The 21,258-nt window shown below is 38.7% G+C and overlaps 1 protein-coding gene across 2 annotated transcripts in view; it reads right to left on the bottom strand.

Moving 5' to 3' along the window:
* Positions 1–9,081: 9,081 nt before the first annotated feature.
* Positions 9,082–21,258, bottom strand: part of RAMP3 (receptor activity modifying protein 3) — a 50,594-nt gene continuing 38,417 nt past the window's right edge. For both annotated transcript variants that reach the window (XM_025147235.3, NM_001144973.3), the window contains one exon: positions 9,082–11,462. In XM_025147235.3, the coding sequence (XP_025003003.1) occupies positions 11,207–11,462 (256 nt within the window). In that variant the 3' untranslated portion in view covers positions 9,082–11,206. The remainder of the gene's footprint in view (positions 11,463–21,258) is intronic.

Here is a 21,258-nt window from a genome sequence, read left to right as displayed (position 1 = left end):
AAGGTATCACAAGCATATATATTTTGTATGTAAAACAAACAAACAAACAAACAAACAAAAACCCTCTAACTAAACTGAAACAAACAAACAAAGAAACAAACAAAACAAACAAAAGATTGTGTTGTATTTCATACCATGTATAAACAGACTGTGGCAGTAGCAGGAGAAGATCAGTTCTCTGCTTGTAAACAGAGCTGCCTATGAAAACTCTCCAGGCTGTATTGAAAGTGCAAGTATTAATTACAGCAGTTGTTCAGTTCAGATGTGTCTGCCCTATGTAGAAACAAGAAGACAGTATTTCTAATTTTAAAGGAAGTTTGGGACAGTAAGCAATAAATGCAGCACATTTGGCCAAATCCTTGAATGGCAAAGGAAAGGTCGTTTAGACAGGACGTGTACTTGGAAACACATTGAAAGTGCTATGTAGTAGAAGATAAATCTTCCCATGACAATTCCACTTCTGTGTTGATATTAGGTAGTCATCATCTAAATAAGATGATTTTAAATGGATTATCTCCTAATCTCAGAAAAGAGATATGTAGATACAGCCTAAATTAGAAGGCCTCAGAATAAACTTGTTTGAATGCGTTATGGTATGATACAGGCAGATTTCCACCACAGCTCCAAAATTACATTAAGTTCAAGCTGCTAGACACTTAACAATACCCTGGAATATCCACATTTAATGTAAATTTGGTTTTCAACTACAGCAACCACTTTATGGCATCAACTTAGAAAATGGAAGGGTAAAAAAGGTCTGTAAGTACAGTCATATAAAATCACATCACCTAGAAAAAAACATTTTAATTGAAATCTCTAGAAATGTAAGTATATGCCTTTTGACTGTAGGAAAATAAATTGGATTTTTTCTTACACAGTTTTCCCCTCACACAACCCAGGGAAAGTATGTTTGTTCTGAGGATTGAGGACAAATCATCATAATATCTTAAGCAGGGAGTCAAAGAGACATGGCCAACCTCTTTTCAGCAGGCTGTGGGAACAGGATAAAGGGAAACGGCCACAAACTGGAGCATAGGAAGTTCTGAACCAATATGCGTAGGATCTTCTTCACAGCGAGGGTGACAGAGCACTGGAATGGGATGCCCAGGGAGGTAGTGGATTCTCCTTCTCCAGAAATATTCAAGACCCTTCTGGACACCTGCCTGTATAGCCTACTGCAGGAGGCCTGCTTTGTAGGAGGGTTGGGTTCGATGAACTCTGGAGGTTCCTTCCAACCCCTACAATTCTGTGATTCTGTGATAATGTTATTTCATCTTTCGTATAGTCTTCTTTGCTGGTCATCTCCTATAAAACAAACTCAACACAAAGAGAAAGCCCTCTTGCCTTCAGTTTATATTCTCCTTCAACAGCCCTCCCAACATAATAACATAATTTCACCTTGTTTTCCAAGGATCTTTGGCATTTTGTTTTGTTACATTTTTGTTTGTTTGTTCGCTGGGTTTTTTTTTTTTTAAGAGAAAGAGATCCCTGAAAAATGTATATCTGCATAGCATTGTTTTGCCTCCAGAAGTAAAATCAATATTTTTATGTTTTAATTGTTACATATTACAGCAGGAAAATATTCATTCCATTACACCATGTCAGGTGATGCTTGACTGAGAAATATTTCACCTAGTCTATAACTAAAATATGGCTTTAGTTCAGGAGGCTTTGGTCTCTTTCCTGTGTTTTTAAAAACTACAGCAGTATAGCAAATACTTGTATTTGTTCAAGTGAACAATTAAATTGGAAATAATGCACTATTACAACAGGGAGTAATAAAAAAGGAAATTAATTGTTCAGGTTTGATGAGAGAGATAATATCCTGGAAAAATGGTTCCTACTTCCCTGTTAATTGCATTAGAATGTAAACTTCTGCCTTGTAGTAAAGTAGGATAGGTATATGTAGGTATCTAAATGTCAACTGCAAGTCTGATTTTTTAGGAGACCACATTATGAAGTATAAGGACAAGCTGAGTATTTCAAATAGGGCTTCTGTCAAATGTGATGTTGCTTTCCTTAACTGGAAGAGAACAATTAAGATTGAATGAATCTGGAATGATTCAGTTCTACTGGAGGTTCAATCCCTTTGGAATTAGTGTTCATACTGAGATAGGGGCCTTATTTCTTTTCTAACTTAGAAAACGAGTTTGTTGTTAGCCACTGTACTTTCTATTTTTACATGTTTGGTTACAGCGACAGAGGTACCCTCTCAATTTTAATGAAACCCATTAGAAATTTTTTGTGATGGTACTCAGTTGTATACTTAAGGATCTTTTGGAGCTTTTGTTCTAAACCTCCTGTGATATATAGGTCAGCTATAAACATTTATTGTGCAATCCTCACATTCCCTAAAAAGTCTAAATAACAATGGAATAATGTGCTGTAGATAAATGTATTAAAAAGTTCTGGGAGGTTCATAAAGGACATGTACATGAGCATGCTTTCTTTTTGGAACAAAAATAAATAACCCCAATGGATTCATCTTCAGAAGGGTCAGGGAGGATTACTTCTACATCTCTGTAATCATATATTTACCATACAGTGAAGAATAAAAGTTTTGTATTAGGCAAGTTCTTCTGTCCTTTAAGAATACTTCTTTCAGTTAAGTCAGGAGGATCTGAGAAAAAAACATAATTTGTCTCATTCTGGTGCCCACTGTCACTGTGGCATTTTTGTATAATCTTCCTGCAAATTCCTGAGCCAAGCCATAACTTAATTTACATGGTAAATTTCTATAAACTGCAATTGTTACTCTTTAGTATAGTTTTCCATTGCTTTTACTTTGTCACCACATGTTCTTTATCTCATGTATTGTGTCCTTTATTACCTTCACAGTCTATTGGTTTCAATTTGGATGTTCTTGACCCAGGCTCTTTCCATTGCCCTTCTTCTAATCAGACTGATCTTGGTATGTGCATTTACTATAATAATGCTGTTTCTTTCATTCATCCACCTGCAATGCCACTGAACATTGCCCATTTCTTATAGGTTGTTGAATTATTTCCCTAACAAACCTTATTCATAGTTTTAAAAGATGTCAAATAACAGAATTTTAATCTGAAGACAGATGAACATGAGATAACTGAATTTTACGATACATCTCATTCTGAACTGATACTTCGACTCCTGCATTCTGCTTTTGACTGTAAATTTGAAAATGGAATTAACCTTGTTTTATGACTAAAGATGTTGTGTTTTTTTTTTCCTGTTTCTGGAAACTCAGAATGAGATTGGTAAATAAAAACACAATGTTTCCTCTACCCCTACAGCTGGTAAGAACTATGGTCTCTTCAGTTCCATATAAAATGAACTGAATGAAAAATCATACACTGTGCTTGGATCTATATACTCAGCAGCCACTGAAAAACTTTCCAGAATGTAATGATTACAAGATTTGTGTTGCTCTTTACAGATGCTGTGGCAGAATTACACTTGATCTATGCTGCAGTTTCACCATCTCCAGGCTTTTTGAGTACAGCATTCATAGCTTAGCTTTATACCTACTTCTGTGCAATTATGACTTGAGAAAAAAAAGACAACTGTTTTCTAGCATTGTCTAAAAGAGAATAGGTTCTAAACCAAACATGTTATAACCTCCCTGAGAACAATGAAGTATTGTCAAATTACATATGGATCCAGCTTTTCCATTGCAAATCCTATAGGAAATTATAGTTTGCAGATTAGAAGTAAATGCCTTGATGAGACATGATCTAAGTGGTCCAATGAGTGGTTTTTATGAAAAGAGTAACTTAAAAATATATATTCTTTTCTCTTTATTCCTGTCTTCTCTCACACCCATGAAAATTCATGCTCTAATTCACTAAGCAACCATTCATTTACAGGAACGCTTTCTTATGTTCAGACAGAAAAAAAAAAAACGTATTTTTTATTAACATGAAAATATATATATTACCAAGTAACATGTTTGTTGACCATCTAATAAACCAAAATCCAAATGTAGGACTGATCTTTTCAAAAATTGCTCTAATGCTTCTTCACACATTGAGAGAAATCATATTTTGCCATAGGATAACTCACTCCCATCCATAGTAGTTGGCCAAATCATATGCTGTATCTAAAAGCTTTTAGAAATAGCTCAGGATTATTGTGAGTGTAGGACTTCAGACTCTTGCAAAGAAGTTCTGTAATCAAATTATTTGAATTCTTGCTGACGAATAACCTGATTTATTTTGTTTTTGTATCACCACTGGTAAGAGTGGCCTCAATATCTTCTGTTTCCTCAGCTATACTCTTGAACTTTCTAGTTTCTCAAAATAGAAGCTCAGCTATGGTAGCCAAACCTTGTAATATGTCTCCAGACTTTCAGAACTCTATGCTCTTGTCTACTGTCTCCGCTCTTCTACCACGTATAAAATTTCAAATATCTGAATATCAAGCCAATGTGTAGGTCACCAATGTCCTATGTCTCTCTATCACATTCATAGAGAAAGATTTTTATGTAGGGGATAGGATAAGACTGTTTCTCTTGAAGTTTACAAGTATACATGAGGATTTCCCAAAACAAATACTGCTGATTAAGCCAAAGATCCATCTTCTGGTGCCTCGCAGGACATAAGTAAAGTAGAATAAATAAGGCAAGTGTGGAAAACATGTATGTAAACTTGTTCCAGATACCAGCATTCACTGTCTTGGGGACAATCAGAAGTTGCATCACACTTGAGTATCTAATAATCTTTCCATTTGTCTATTTGATTCTTTGATCTTCATTGTTTTCTGAGTAACAGTGACAAATTTATGTCATATGCTTATTATTCAAGGGCTGCTCTGAAAGTAATGCATTCTGTTTTATTATGTTGAACTGTGACAGAAGTATATTTTGGTGGTACAGCAGTAGAGGTTGAACATTACCACCAATATCCCTTTATGTTTTGGGGTGCAGAACAGAGCTGACAGCTCTTTAAGGACACCCTTCTGAGTGCACAATGGCTCTCCATCCCCCAGCAGAAGAAGCAGAGCAGGGAAGGCAGGTGACCTTTGTAGCTGTGCAAGGACCTGCAGCTTAAACTGAGGGAGAAAGTGGAAGCAGGGTTGCGTAGCCTGGGAGGAATACAGAGATGTTGTCTGAGTGTGTAAAGATAGAATTAGGAAAGCCAAGGCACAGATGGAGTTGAACTTGGCAAGGGATGTGAAAGATAACAAGAAGGAGTTCTACAGGTACATAGGCAGGAAGAGATAGGCCAAGGAGAGTGTTCCCTCTCTGATGAAAGGTAATGTGGAGCTGACTTCCTCAGACATAGAAAAAGCTGAGTTACTCAATGAGTGCTTTGCCTCAGTCTTCACAGGTGGTCAGGCTTCCCATATCTGCCAGGACCATGAGCCTCTAGGTGAGGGTGTGGGGAGTGGTTTCTGTCCCACTGTAACAGTGGAATAAGTCTGAGACCTCCTCATGAAACTGAATGTGTACAAGTCCATGGGGCCAGATAATATCCATCCTAGGGTTCTGAAAGAGATGGCTGATGTGGTTGCCAAGCTGCTTTCCATCATATCTGAAAAATCATGGCTGTCGGGTGACAGGAAAAAGGGAAACATTACTCACATTTTTAAGAAAGGGAGAAAGGAAGACCTGGGAAACTACAGGCCAGTGAGCCTCACCTCTGTGCCTGGGAAGGTCATGGAGCAGATCCTCCTAGAAGCTACATTAAGGTACATATGAGATAAACAGGTGATTCAAGACAGCCAGTGTGGCTTCACCAAGGGCAGATCATGTCTGACCAATCTTGTGGCCTTCTGTGATGGAGTTACAGCTTTGGTGGACAGGGGAAGGGCGACGGATGTCATCTACCTGGACTTCTGCAAGGCCTTTGACATGGTCCCTCACCACATCCTTCTGTCTAAATTGGAGAGGTGTGCATTTGAAGGATGGACTGTTCAATGGATTAGGAGTTGGCTGGCTGGACGCAGCCAAAGGGTTGTGATCAGTGGTTCTGTGTCAGGGTGGAGGCTGGTCACAAGTGGTGTCCTCCGAGGGTCAGTCTTGGGACCGGTGCTCTTCAACATCTTTATCAGTGACATAGATGATGCCATCAAGTGCACTCTCAGCAAGTTTGCGGATGACACGAAGCTGAGTAGTGTAGTCAATACATTGGAAGGAAGGGAAGCCATCCAGAGGGACCTTGACAGGTTGGAGAAGTGAGCCCATGTGAACCTAATGAGGTTCAAAAAGGCCAAGTGCAGGGGGCTGAGCTTGGGTCAGGGCAATCCCAGGTACTTATACAAACTGAGAGAAGAACATTTTGAAAGCAGCCCTGCGGAGATGGACTTGGGGGTCCTGGTGGATGAGAAGCTTGACATGAGCCAGCAGTGTGCGCTTGCAGCCCGGAAGGCCAACTGTGTTCTGCACTGCATTAAAAAAGGGCAGCCAGCAGGGATAGGGAGGTGATTGTCCCCCTCTACTCAGTTTCTGTGAGGCCCCATCTGGAGTGCTGCATCCAGGCCTGGGGCTCCCAGTACAAGAAAGACATGGAGCTCTTGGAACGTGTCTAGAGAGGGCCACTAAGATGATCAGGAGGCTGGAGCACCTCTCCTCTGAGGAAAGTTTGAGGGAACTGGGCTTGTTTAGCTTGGAGAAGAGAAGGTTCCGGGGAAACCTCATTGCCGCCTTCCAGTACTTGAAGGGAACGTATAAACAGGGGAACGGCTGTTTATGAGGGTGGATAGTGATAGGACAAGGGGGAATGGTCTTAAACTGAGACAGGGGAGGTTTAGGTTAGATATTAGGAGGAAGTTTTTCACACAGAGGGTGGTGACACACTGGAACAGGTTGACCAAGGAGGCATCCTTGGAGGCATTCAAGGCCAGGCTGGATGTGGCTCTGGGCAGTCTGGTCTAGTGGTTGCTGACCCTTCACATAGCAGGGGGGTTGAAATTAGATGACCATTGTGGTCCTTTTCAACCCTGGCCATTCTATGAAAATAAGGTAAGAGAACCTGCTGTTGTGTAGATACCTGCAATTCAGATATCTAAATTTAGAAAGAAAATAATATTCCACTCAGAAAGATTTGTTAAGAATTAAGATACCTCTGAATGGCAATCTTATGGAATAATTCCAGTTATATCCCTGCCAGACTTGGAGTTTCCCAAACAACCTAGTCATGTGCTCAGTAGTCTTCTCTGTATATATATACTCTCAGCAAATCCTACAAAGACAGATCATCTCCAGCCTCACATGTCAGTCTCCAGCTCAGCAGTCTGGTTATTGCATTAGGAAGATTTTGCAAAAGGTAGTAAGTCTAACCTCTCAAAGCCAAGTCGAGTACAGTATCACACTAATGTGACTCCCAACAATTTAAAGCAGAGTTAGCTCTTACCAATCTAGCTCTAAGAGGTTGGTGCCTATGCTATGACTACCTAGGATCTGGAAAAAGGGTCTTTTCCCATGTCTATTTCCCAAGTATCTTAGCACAGTTGGTGTTGACCAACATGCTCATCATGCATCATTACTATCTGTGCTCTTTCCAAATTCTCTGCTGAGATTTTACCTAAAGTAGTAGTCACTGTGTTCCAGAGACTCTGATGCCCTTAGTACATCAGATTTCCTCTAGTACAGAAAATCTGCTTTTCGTATCATGTCGCAGAGCTGTTCTGGGGTCTTGACTCATTTTTGCAAAATTCTGTTAGGTAACTGGAAATGCAGATTCTTTAATTCACATTAAATAGCTTATGCCATATCCTGCTGTACTTCCCAGAATTAAACTAACATCACATGCTCTTACATATTTCAGTCTGAACACCTAAAGAGCTTCATTCTTCTTGAATTTGTAAGTAATGGAAGTCTGTAATGTCCCTCATCCTCTTGACACATTCAAGAAGCAAAAAAGAATCTTTGTTTTCCCAGTGGAACTAAGACACTGCAAACTCAGGTCAGGATTTCGCAGTCTCAGTGAATGAGGAACCCTCATATTTTAGGTGATGGCAGCTTACAAAAAATGTCCATCACTTACTGCATCATTATCTCTTTTTCCTGCTGCTTAGCAAAATTCATACTTCACGACAGCTTCAAAATGATCCAAACAGTTTATTAGAGCAGGTACATATCTGCCACCAGGATCCACAGATGACATTTAGATATGCAGAGACACTAACACCTACACCAGGGAAAGAGAAGGGATGATTCTAAGTTTCATTACCAGAGGCAGAAGATTTCTCTGCCATAATCAACATATCAAAATCTGTTATTCAGGCCAGCCTGAAACATAGAGTTGAATTCCCAATTCAAATGGGAAAGCTACGTAAAGGCTAAGTAAAGCTTATTTTCAAATATCTTTTTAGTCTTAGAAGGATCACAGATTCAAACCCCACTCTTTTGTCTCCAAGAACAGGGCTGTCTGATACAGTCTGGTGAAACTCCTTGCTCAAAATCTGATATCCCACAGAACTGCACGTATTTGCATATGAATGCAAAAAAATCCCACATATTACTGAAGTGAAGCTGGCTGACTTTGCTGGATGCTTAGGAAGGTCATCAATCCTCTTCCAACCTAAGCATCAGTTGGTTTCAACCACTATTATAATTCTAGGAAGGATATGGACCAGTTATTTTCTTTCTATCTTAATCTCTGCCTATTTTCCTCCGAGATCCTATCGTAATAGAAAATTAAATTACAACTACAAAATGAGCCAGATTCTTAGTCCTAGATATGATTTTCTTGGCAAAGCAGTCTATTGGGAAAAGGTATATTCATACAATATTAAATAACTACTAAATCCCACTAACATAAAGTATAGGCGATGACAAAGATCCAAAAGTTACAATTCTGGCTCCCTATTAACACACAGAGCAGTTAAAAATTGGGCACTGTGGCTGCTTTTTTTTTTTTTTCTTATTATGAACACTAGAAGTGTTTCTGAAGACTTACAGATAAATGCACTACATTAGTGAAATCTTTCTGCGCACACAGTTTTAACCTATCTGCCCTTCTATCAAAAATACAAAAAATACTGCAATATCCTACTCCACAGAGAGAAAACGCACAAACACACAAAAGATTAATCTACACCCTGCCCCCCAATTCACGCAAGAAAATCCACTGATCTTTGAATCTTACATTTCTTATGCTCTTTGAAAAGTTCACACTAGATTTTATTTTCAATTTGAACAGAATCCACTTAAATATTACATTAAAAAAAAAAAAAAACTCAAAATGCACAACTAGTAGTATGATGTAATCAGCGTGAAAGTTTCTTCTCCATTTGTTTCCTAGGCCAACCTTTGGATGGCTCATGCCTTTAAGGTGATTAGTTCATCAGTTGAACTTAGTTTCAAAGAAGAATCAAGAACTTGCAGGAAATACAGCAGTAATGGTTAAAGAATATGTTTGTGAAAAAGCAGGATTTTTGTTTGTTTGTTTTTAATGAAGTTTCCAAATAAACGTTTTGCTTTTACGTTTAAAGTAAGAAAAAGGAGAAAACTTCATGCAAAATATCAATAATTTGAAAATTATTTGATTTTGGCCACACAAAATGGGTTGATGAATCTGATTAATCTTTTTGTTCAAATGAATGCTCTTTTATTTTGATTGTTTTTGTTCATCACAGGTTTTCGAGGACAAAACATTTTAATATAAAAAATCCTTAGAACATATTTCACACTTCTTTTATAAAGAGTGATTTTCCATTTGCACCCAGAGAATGAAAGAATATCTTTGGAAAAACACATAGGAACTTACAAAATTAACCATTATACCACATAAGGTAATTTTTAAAAAAGCCAGTGTTTTTACCTGTTATGAAAGGATGTGAAAACCAGTGTATCTACATTTGTTATTTATGTATCTACATATAAACAACCCGATTTGATTCAGGCCTGGTCATTACACAGCAGACCAGAATCTTAAAAGAGAGTATCTAACTAGAATAGATATGGAAAATCATTCCTTTGACATTCAAGTTACTTGTCTGCATACCATATAGTAAAATGAACAATTACTTGTAACAGACTTTATTTGTGTATAATGGAAGGGCTTTTGACTGGAAGGTATTTGGTGAAATGAAATATATATATATATTTATAATACAAATAAGGAATTTGTTTTATTTTGGGCATATGATATTTACTTGAATTGTTACATTGGGATAGCTTTATAGAATAGGACTTCTGAGTGGATTTTTCTTCTCTTTCCTCCTATGTCTGTTCCAAGGTACGTTCATACCTCTTTGATATCCATACTTAATTCCCACACTCTTCACAGAATGAAAAACAAATTATGTACATAATTACCTTCTAGAAGGCACCTCAATCAACATTACATGTTTATATTTATTTGAAGGATGTCACTTGCACAAATTGAAGTGAGAGCAGGGAGTATACAGTGAACTCAAGTCATCAAGTATAATAATTATAAAAGAGAAAAATAAATGGTCTGGTATACTAAAGTTTCTTCCCTTATAATCAATAATTTTCCTCTCACAGATTTTCTGTAAAGTAAGATCTGTATTTCTTCCAGAGTTTGTAAACCATACAATTCCAACTATGCTCAGAGGCATTTCCTAAGCTATTCTATAATGCAACATGACTTTTTTCCCATGTTGCACTGGAAACATTAATTGTTCCTTTTGCCAAGACAATATTTCCAATTCTTGATAATGATGTTTTGCACTAACATTCAGAAGAAGTTGTCCCTTGGTTACACATCCATATTCAGTTTCTTTGCCAGTGGTCTTACATTTGTGTTACGAGGTTCACAGATGAAAACCACAAGAGTTCTGCACAGAAACTCAAGAGATAACACCTCCCTCACAGTTAATGCTACACTGTGTATATATACACTTACATACAGTTTTGCAAAACTTAGTTTACCAACCAGCTTTACCCATGGGAAAGTAACTTTACCTCTCTTGCAGCCAAGGGACCCACTTGCCTGGGGACTACCTTAATTCTGAGAAATGCCTGTGAATTCTATGATTATGAGACCCAACGACAGTGTAAAGCTTTGCACCAGGAACACTGATGGCCAATCTCAGAAGCACTGACATTTGGCAGAAGCAAGCAGCTCTTTGTTCACAGAAGCATCATCTCTGTCACAGCATCTCACAGGTTCCATTCTGCAGATATGAAATCTTTACATGAAGTTTCTTTTTTCATCCTTCTTTCTTAGTCTGTTGGGTGTTTTGGTTGTTTTTTTTTTTGTTGTTTTTTTTTTTTCTTGAAGAAGGAAATGCTAAAAGCAAAGCCATTGGGAACAACTTACCCTAGAATATCACTTCTCTTACTGCACCATACTACCAGCATTATCATGGCACATGTTAACATGACTGGAATCAAGATCAGAGGTATGAGAATTTCATCTGGTGGATCTTCCCAGTGAACGTTGTCCAAAGTACAGTTTAAAAAGAATTGTTTATGAATTCCAGTGATAAAGCTCTCTGCAAGGGGGTTTGGCCAGAAGCAACTTGCATCATTGGCTTCACGTTCTGTGCACTGGGTAAAGATATTATAATACCTAGGAGAAGAAAAAAATGAAGTTTCAATATACCATGTATGTATGTTACACACAAAGAAACAAAAAATGATGCTATATATGTCAATGGTTTACAGGCTGGTTCAGCCCGGTTCCGTGACTAATGGGGCAGAGGGACCCACAAACCAATGCCCTGGTAAATGGAAAATGGGGAAAAGGGGAAAGGGTAGGGAGATGGGCCTAAAAGCAAAACAGGGGCAATGATCTGAGGAGGAAAGCTAATTTACTAAAAAATATATCAAAATGCAAGATAACACAATATAACACAATATAATGCAATTTAATTGGAATTGAAGCCAATAAATCAAATAAAATGAGAGAAAGTGTCCAAAAACCAAAGTCCTTACTCTAATACCGAAGGTGAGATGAGCACATGCACTGCTGGGATGAGCAGAAAGGGAAGAAGAGATGTCTCATGAACAGCAACCAGTTTTTATCTTTCCCTCTGGATGGAAAATGGAAATGCAAAGTCCTCTGGGGTATGTATTTCCTCTTCTCTTCTCTTCTCAGAAGCAGGTACTCAGAAATACTGACAGTCCACGGAACTGGAGCATTAACTGTTTAACTCCCAGTGCACTACATGATATTATGATGTAGAATACCAAAAAAAAAAAAAATCATAAAACCTCGATGTATGGGAACTGTTGAGTCACGGCCTGAACTACTGATTGATCACCTGGGGAAAGAACAGGGTCAACCCTGGGAAAACAGGTGAAGGCAATTCACCTGTGTGACTAGAAGGGGAGGAGCTTCACCTCTTAGACCCCATTTAAGGCCTGACTGCCACTATGGAAGGATCTCTGGTTGGAGATCCCTTCTTTGTGGAGTCTTTCCTGTGAGCCTAGATCTTTGGAGATGGGTGAGCACCTTTCCTTTTGTAATGCTATCTCATCTGTGTCAATCTTTCTTATTGTAGCACAATCCCATCCATTCCAATTTTTCTAATTATAACACATGACAATATATAATCTACAAAACTTGATATACTGTTGAAGAAACTTCAACAGAAGCTGGAGGTATTAAACATAATGAGTCTGATGGAGAACTGATTTGTATTCATATAACCAGGAAGTATCATCTAAAGAGAGATCTTTAGATTCAGATTTAAAAATCCAGAGAACCTGGACAGACAGCAGTCAAAACTGTCTCTTGAATATTATTTCTATAACCAGGACCTCATAGCAACATTTAAGTTTTGCAGAATTAGGATTCTCACAGTGGAGACCTCTAGGGTTTCATATAAAGATGTGAACACAAATAGAGCACGAACAGGATATTTTGAGCAAAATATGAATAATTAATACCTCACCCACCACTGGACATGAGGTTTTGGCAACAGTGATGATGCAATGCTGGAGCTGAGACACAGCATGTATTACTATGTAAAAATTTCAATTCTGTTGCACTCCTAGGCAGCAAGAAGAAAATGGGAGAATAAACACAAAAAACTCCACTTTTGACAACCTTCTCAATTTCAGTAAATGCAGAAAAGAACAAAAAAGTCTTTCCTTGCTGAAATTCATTTGGCCAGGGATCAGAAAAGACAAACTCTGAAAAAAAATGAAAGAATAAATAATAAGGAACAATAAGCCTAAATGAGTAATCAGATGGGTTTTGTGGTGTTATCTCAAGTCAAAGAAACGCAGGAAGTGAATGAATTACTGGGGAGGAGATTGGAAATTTAGATTGCAAGGTTTCTGGTCAGTTCATGAATAGGGGCAGAAATAGGAAGAGGAATTAGTCTCTTGCATTTTTATATATATCTTTCAGTTCTATGTGATTCAAATGGAAAGAAACTTCTGATTAATGACTCTCTCTCACTGTATACCACAGAGGACAAATGCAGACTCAATTGTTTGTTATGAAGTAGTAAAGGAGAGATAGTCAGCATCTGTGTCAAGTCTGAAGACTGTCTCAAGCCTGTCTATCAGGAGAAATGTCTGCTTGTCCATGTTACAATAGAATGGGTTGGGAATATAGGCTGCAGAATAATATTCTTAGAGCTGTGTTCACAGAAGGAGAAAAGGATTCACAGAAAGCTCCTTCTGCAACATTATTGCAGTTCTCATTCTTGGTGAGTTTGAGTTGATACCAGAGTGATCTCACAAGTCCACTCTTAGATGCTCTGTCACACAGATGCATACATAAACAATACATGTATATTTTAAGCAAAGCAATGAGGAAGGAAGTTTTTGTGATAAGGTCAGCAGCCACAGTCAAAAACAGGAAATAAGCTTAAAATAAAACATGAATACTAGCTGTTTGTTGTTGTTATGGTGCCATTCTTCCATGCAACCCCGTAGCATTCATTCTCTTTGTCCTTGGACTAAATTAGAATCTAAAGCTGTCTAGGTGAGTGTGGGAGAGACAGCCCCAAAGGACCTGAAGAAAAATACATCTGAGGGCATGTCTACCAGGATCAACAGACTACAGTACTGAGGTGCCAGAAGTAGCATTGAGTTGTCCAGAGAGGTCAGTGTTCTGTCTAGAACAGACACCAGACAGGGCTCCAGAGTGAGTCAGGCTCTGCTCCAGCCCTGCTCTGTGCCATACTCTGGTGAGCAAGCTGTCCCACTAATGTTACTGCAGCTCTTTGCTGCCACCTCAGTTTGCCTATCTGCTTGTGCAGAGTACAAATTATAAGGTCCTACAGAAAGTTCACAACTCCTTCAAGAGTTGTTAGGTTTTTTACATAATGTTAGAAGGCATAACTAAAATATTTCCCACCGATTTTGCATTTCATGTCCAAACATAGCCAGAAAAATCTGGTTAAACTGTCCAGAAGGTCATATAAAAAAAAAATGGAGTTATATTCTATTGAAAGACGTGAATCAAAATACAATATAAATGTTATCCTAAGAGTTTGAATTCCTCATAACTTTCCCTTTATCCTTTCTATCAAAACAAAGAAGTTAGCTACTTTTCCCATGGAACTGTAACAACATAAGAAAAAAACTCACCTGAGAACTAGACATCTGTCAGGAAAGCTCAATTCACTCAAATATAGACTCAGTTTAATAACTCAGAGCTTATGCACTGCAACAAATATCTCACATTTTAACAAAAAAAAAATCCTCCACATGGTACTTCATAACAACTGCTTTAGAAGGGAAGAACTGAGTTCTAATTACAATGGCATGTGCATTCTGTATTTGATTGTTTTGCAAAAGGTTTTTTTTTTAATTCGTTATTGTTTTTTAAGGGGAGGTGGAGGCTAATAAATACTTAATGCAAAATCAACTTACCTATGCTTAATTCCCTTATGTTTTAAGTAACTCCCTTAATTCAAATTGCAAAGGCTAGCTAGAACAAGGACTTGTTTTTATTTTTTAAACTAAAAAAAACCTATGACAAAGAAGTCCTGGCCTCTGCCTGGAAGCAGTTCAATACAAATGCTTACAAATTACAGACTTTGTGAATAGGTCATTTTCTATTTATTTCCAAAACAAGTAATTGGAGAGCAATACAGTAATATAAGCTCCAATACTTTACCTCTCATACTATAAAGAAGTATGAGAATGTTGTTATTCTCTGTGCTGAGCCACATTTTAATTTATTTCAGGCTGGAAGTTGGAAGGGACCCATAAGGGTCATCATGTCTATCTTCTAGCTCAACACAGGACTACCCAAAAATCATACCACATGTCTGAGATTACTATTCAGACACTTCTCGAACTCTGGCAAGCTCAATGCCATGACCACTTCCCTGAGGAGGCTGTTCCAGCGCCTGATCAGCCTCTCAGTGAAGAACCTTGTCCTGATATCCGGTCTGAACCTCCCCTTGTCACAGCTTCATGCTATTCCCTTGGGTTCTGTTCTATCACTGGTCACCAGAGAGAGGAGATCAGTGCCTGCCCCTCCACTCCCCCTCATGAGGAAGCTGTAGGCTGCGTTGAGGTCTCGCCTCAGTTCCTCCCATTTTAGTATTGTCAGCAAATCCAAAACATCCTACATCCATGTCATTTATGAAAACATTAAAGAGAACTGGCCCTAAAATGGAGTTCTGGGGAACTCCACTAGTGATTGTCCATCAGGCTGATGTAATACCCTCTGGCCCTGACCCATCACCCAATTACTCACACATCACATTGTTTTTGTTAAACTGTATGCTGGACACTTTGTACAGAAGGATACTGTTGAGAAACAGTTACTAAAATCTAACTGAAACTGAAATTTACTGAAATCTAAAAAAAATAACACCCACTGGCTTCTCTTTGTCACCTTGGTCATAAAAGAAAATTAAGTTAGTTAAATAGGACCTTCCCCTCATGAACCTGCGTAGGCTGTGACCAATGACCGCATTGTCCTTCAGGTGTTTTTCATGAACTCTCACCATAATTTTCTCCATAATTTTACCAGGCACTGAAGTGAGACTGACAGGCCTGTAATTACCAGGGTCTTCTTTCTTGCGCTGTCTTGAGAATTGGAACAATGTTTGTCAGCTTCCAGTCATCTGGAATCCCTCCAGATTCCCAAGATCATTGAAAAATAGTTGAGACAATTCTCACAATGACATCAGCTAGCTCTCCAAGTACTCTGGGATGAATCTCAATGGGTCCCATGGACTTATATGCATCCAGATGAAGCAGCAAATCCCACACGAGTTTAGGTTGGCTGGAAATTGATCATTACCATAGTCCTCCAACTCAGGGCATCTTGGGTGCCAGAGTCCCTCCTCAGCATTGAAGACAAAGGCAAAGAAGGCCTTAAATGTCTCTGCTTTGTCTGCGTCCCTGTTTATAAGATGACCACGCTCATCAAATAACAAAACAATGTTCTCTCTGGTATTCAGAAAAGGTATACTCACTGGGAGCCAGATAACAAGTTTTGTCTTCTGTAGGTTCAAAAACTAATGGAGCCTTGAGTTTCTGCTTAGTTTACTAGGCCAGCATGAAGAACAAAAACTAAATATAGTCTGAACACCTTATAAAGACATATTTTCCACTGATACAGCGAAGAAAATTACTCTAATTAAGGAACTGACCTAACTACTTGGTCATTTGCCATGTTTTGAAAATATTCACATTCAAAGAACATTAAAAACACTTAAATACTCTTTGAACTCATCTCTGAGCTACATCAGAACTGTTTTAAATATTATTTCCAATATTCTAGAACAATATTCCAATTTGCAGAGTACAAATACTTCTTCTCCAGTACTTTACTATTGCACATAAACAGATAATAAGAATCACTTCGTTAGTTTTTCCAAAAAACTGTGAACATTTTATTTTGTGAGTTATTTTCTTGTGAGAAAATATATAGATTTATCTATGCATAAGCAAGAGCCTGGACAATGGCTATTTATTATCAGGAATGCTAGTGCATACATGTACTTTAACAGGACAATATTTCATGAATCATCTGCTTAAGCTATTTAAATATACATGTGAATGTACTCAGTCACCTACCCAGTCACCTACCACTCAGGGCACTGCACTAAACGTGGAGTGGTAAATTCTTCCTCCTACTTCCTCAGCCTCCCTGCATAGAAAAACTGTAGAGATGACTGACCTACAAACACACACAAAAAAATACAATTCCTTCCTCCAAATTCTTATTAACAAGGAGACCAAGGAACCCAGTACATCGTATTATTATCAGCTCCAACAAATAAACACTTTCCAAAGAAAAATTGTTCTTTCAAGAAAGCCCGATCAGTTCTCAAAACACTGAGTCCAGTGTACGAAGTTATTCAAGACAAGGTTTTGAAGACCACTGGCAGTTCCAGTAAGAGAATGTCTCCTTTCAGTTGGTTTATCCAAAAGTAATGCTTCCTATTTATTTTCATGGAAACTACAAAGAGCACAATGAAACAAGTTGATAGAGCAAATTCTCAGCTACAAAACACTGTTTTTCACTATTAGCTATGCATTTTCACTAGTGATGAACAAGAGCCCACATTCTGCGCTCGTAACAACATGTGCCAGCGAAGGTGACCCACTGTCTCTATCTCTGAAACATATCACCCACTGCCTCACACTGCTAACGTCTACTGTTTGGTCTACAAAAATATTCAGCAAGTATCCATGAATGTCAATGGGTGCAATTTTTTCCACATGGAGGAATTCAGTGATACAGCTTTGCTTCATACACACTTTCATGTCAGACACCATTTTGTCAGACTGCCCTTCTGCTTACGTCTGTTACATGGCAACAAAGTATAATGGAATATTGGTGGGAAGGTTCAACCTCCACTGCCATACCACCAACTTCCACCTCTGATGTTATTGGCTAACATCATAATAGAACAGGAGACATTACTTTCAGAGCAGCCCTCCTAAAATATACAATATAATTAATATTTAAGTAACAAAACATTTTATTTTAAAATATTTTTCTTAAAAAAAAATAAAAAAGAGAGAGAAAAAAACAAAAAGCATAACTCTAGTGGGAAATCTGACCTTGTTTTTGTGAAACTAACACAGCAGTCTGGTTTGATAGCAGTAGCTGCAATTCTTGGTGAGCTCTCAAGGTGTTCAATAGAGAATTTTGATGAAATTTTACTCTTCTTATACTTTATCCTTGATAATAATGGTACAAAATATACATACTGCCAAAAAGTGATGACATGAGTAAGGTGTGACTGTGAAGCAAAGGATATTTTTTTCTGTAAAGATATGGATTATGAAAGTCCAGTAAAGAGACATGATCAGATTTTAGAATTGAATATCTGATTGCAACTCTATACATTCTATTTGAAAATTTGCAGGTCATGTATTTATATCAACTGAAAATGGCCTTGCAAAATGTAAATTGATGGGGGTTTTTTTGTTTGTTTGTTTGTTTTTCCCCTCATCCAGAGAGATCTGGACAGGGTCAAGCAGTGAGCCCAGGAGAACCTCATGAGGTTCAACAAAGCTAAATACAGGATCTTGCGCCTCGGTTGAGGCAACCCCCACAACAAATACAAGCTGGGGGATGAAAGAATTGAGCACAGTGCTGCCAAACACCTATCCTATGAGGACAGGCTGAGAGCTGGGGCTGTTGAGAACAGAGAAAAGAAGGCTCCGGGGACACTTGGTAGTGGTCTTTTAGTATCTAAGGAGGGGCCATGAGAAAGAAGAGCACAGACTCTTTATCAGGGTCTGTGGTGACAAGACAAGAGGAAATGGTTTCAAACTTAGAGTGGAGATTTACGTAGGATATAAGGAAAAAGTCTTTTACAGTGTAGGTGGTGAGGCACAGGAACAGGTTGCCCTGAGATGCGATGGATGTCCTATCCCTCAAGACATTCAGGGCCTGTCTGGAGGGGGCCCTGAGCACCTGCTCAAGCAATGGACGTCCCTGTTCATTGCAGGAGAGTTGGACTAGATGACTGTTACAACTCTGAGGATTCTATGATTCTTTGTTTCTATTTTCAAACTCCTTTATCAAGACGGAAAGCACTGCTGCGTATTCTTCGCTGTTCAGAGCCCTCTGTTTAGCAAATGTAACAAAATACAATTATTTGACATGACTGCCTTCACCATACCCTGGTTTTAGCTGACACTGTTAATAGCACACTGACAATTTAGTTCTTGTTGAGTAATGGGCTTGTGCCCAGGGCCACTCCACGGGAAGAGCTGCCACCTTTAAATCATGGGGAGGGGGTGGGCCATATTGCAAGTCACTCTGGGTTGCATGCAGCCCACTGGCAGCAGGTTGTATGTGCCTGAACTAGAGCTTCAATATAATTTGTCTAAACCTTTATTTACTATGCTGTTACGTGAACGAGTTATGTCAGAGCACATTACTTAATCACGAACTCTTCAAGGACAAGACCTAAAATGAAGAAGGTTGAACTACTATTAGGTTTCAGAAGAAAAATATATATTTGTGCACAATAGTTACAGAAGGAACAAAAAAAAAAAATGTGTCATTTTCATGTCCATCACAATAAAATACTGCTGGCAGTGAGTTTTTCTGTATGTAGACATACATGTATGCATATAACTGACCTTCAGGGATCATGGAAAACTAAACAATATTCTACCACATGTTGTAGGAAAAGTACTTCTTGATTTTTGTAAATATTAATGCCAGTGATCACTGTAGTGAACATAGATTGAATTAGAATTTGCCAAGTTGAGGCAAATCTTTTCACAAGATTGATGCAACATATACCAGTCTGCTGAATTAATTAACATGCACATTGGACACTGAATTTCAGTCTTATGATTGGACATTTCTTCACCATAAAGACAAGGTCATTTGTGGCTCACTGCTTAGTTTTAAAAATAGAATTCAGTGGTAGAATAAAATCTTCAATGGTAGAGCAACTGATAGAGACCACACTTAGAACAGCTCATTTCAGCCTAAGCTCCTGAGATATAGCAAAGTAGCTTAAAAAGTTCCTCAGTAAACAACATCCTCAAATCTGCAGCAGCAACCTTGCTATCTCAATTCAGAATGAGCTTAACATGCAATATTGCAAACAGGACTGAGGACTTGGTACATCACTATTGGATAAAGTCTGATGCCTGTTCTCTGCCCTGGTCCAACACTAGTAGATACTGCAGTAACAGTGACAGTTGACAGAAAACAGATAACAGCCAGAGAGATAAGAAGGGCCATTTGTTATTCACTGAATGTTGAGAGAAAGCAAAATAATGTTTAAAACAGATTTTAATGTGACAGACCTTATGACCACTCCAACCCTTGTGACAGGCCTTGCAGTTCAGTCAGAGAACAAACTAGCCAGTGTCATTCACCCCTAGACACAACAGGAAAAAATGGTTGCAAAAGTCAGATCATTTAGTAAGGAAAGAAACTACTGCTAAGATGTAAGAAGGAGATGAAGACGAAGCAGATGATGGAGGACTGTCACAAGAACATGAGAAGGAAAAAGAATAACTCACAGAGGCAATAGCTGTCTGACTCCTAACCATGGGTGAGCTGTGAGATATGTGCAAAGACTTGAGACATCATCCAGGTCAACATATTGTTACCTGGCTGCTGGGATAGTGGGGCCAGTAGCCTGGACTCAGTGGGTGCTGATGAGAGGGGCACTTCCTCCAGCCACATGGAGGAGAAGGATAACCAAGTTTATTGGACTGTGTGGATTCAATGGCCTGGCACATCAGAACCACAGAAGTATACATTTCTAGTGGACACTGGTGCACAGTGTACTTTAAATCCATTCCCAATATATACTCTGGAATTGGGATGATAGACACCCTGTACTTCTAGGGTGGGAGATGCCCAACCCCAATTTCAACCACGTTTGGGTTACATGTCCCCTGAACCCACCTATCATTTCCTTAGTGCCTGAAAATTGATTTTGGTTGCCATACGCAATCAATGTTTTTGCTCTGGTATCCACTAGTGCCATAACCCACTGAATGTTATTTTGGGACCAATGGATCATTAATTTAGCACAGGGCCTTTGGTCCCCTCTGCAGGCCCTAGTCCAAAGGGATTTCTGTTCTCGTCATGCCACTAGCTCTGCAATACCCAAGTCCTTTTCCTCTGATGGCTCAGCCACAGCTGCCCAGGCTGCCTGAGGAGGTTTAAGCTTTTTTTGATGGGACTATAAAATCCTCTAGGTTCCATATTTCTCATGGAATCCATTCTATGATTTTAACTCCTTTCCCTTTAGGGGAGGACTGAAATCTGTTTGTCAGGTAATAGCCTCCATAACTGTAGTGGGACCTGATTAGGTTATCCGTCAATTTTTTAAATTGAACTCCTTCTCTAATCAGGTCACTGATCATTTGCTTTCTTGAGACCCTAATGGGTCCAGATTGGAATACTTTAGGGGCTGGTCTCCGAAGTCATGGTTGCAGATGGACCTCCA

The sequence above is a fragment of the Gallus gallus genome, chromosome 2 (genome assembly GCF_016699485.2).
Source record: "Gallus gallus isolate bGalGal1 chromosome 2, bGalGal1.mat.broiler.GRCg7b, whole genome shotgun sequence".
NCBI classification, from domain to species: Eukaryota; Metazoa; Chordata; class Aves; order Galliformes; family Phasianidae; genus Gallus; species Gallus gallus.
This window is presented reverse-complemented; position numbering and strand designations above follow the sequence as displayed.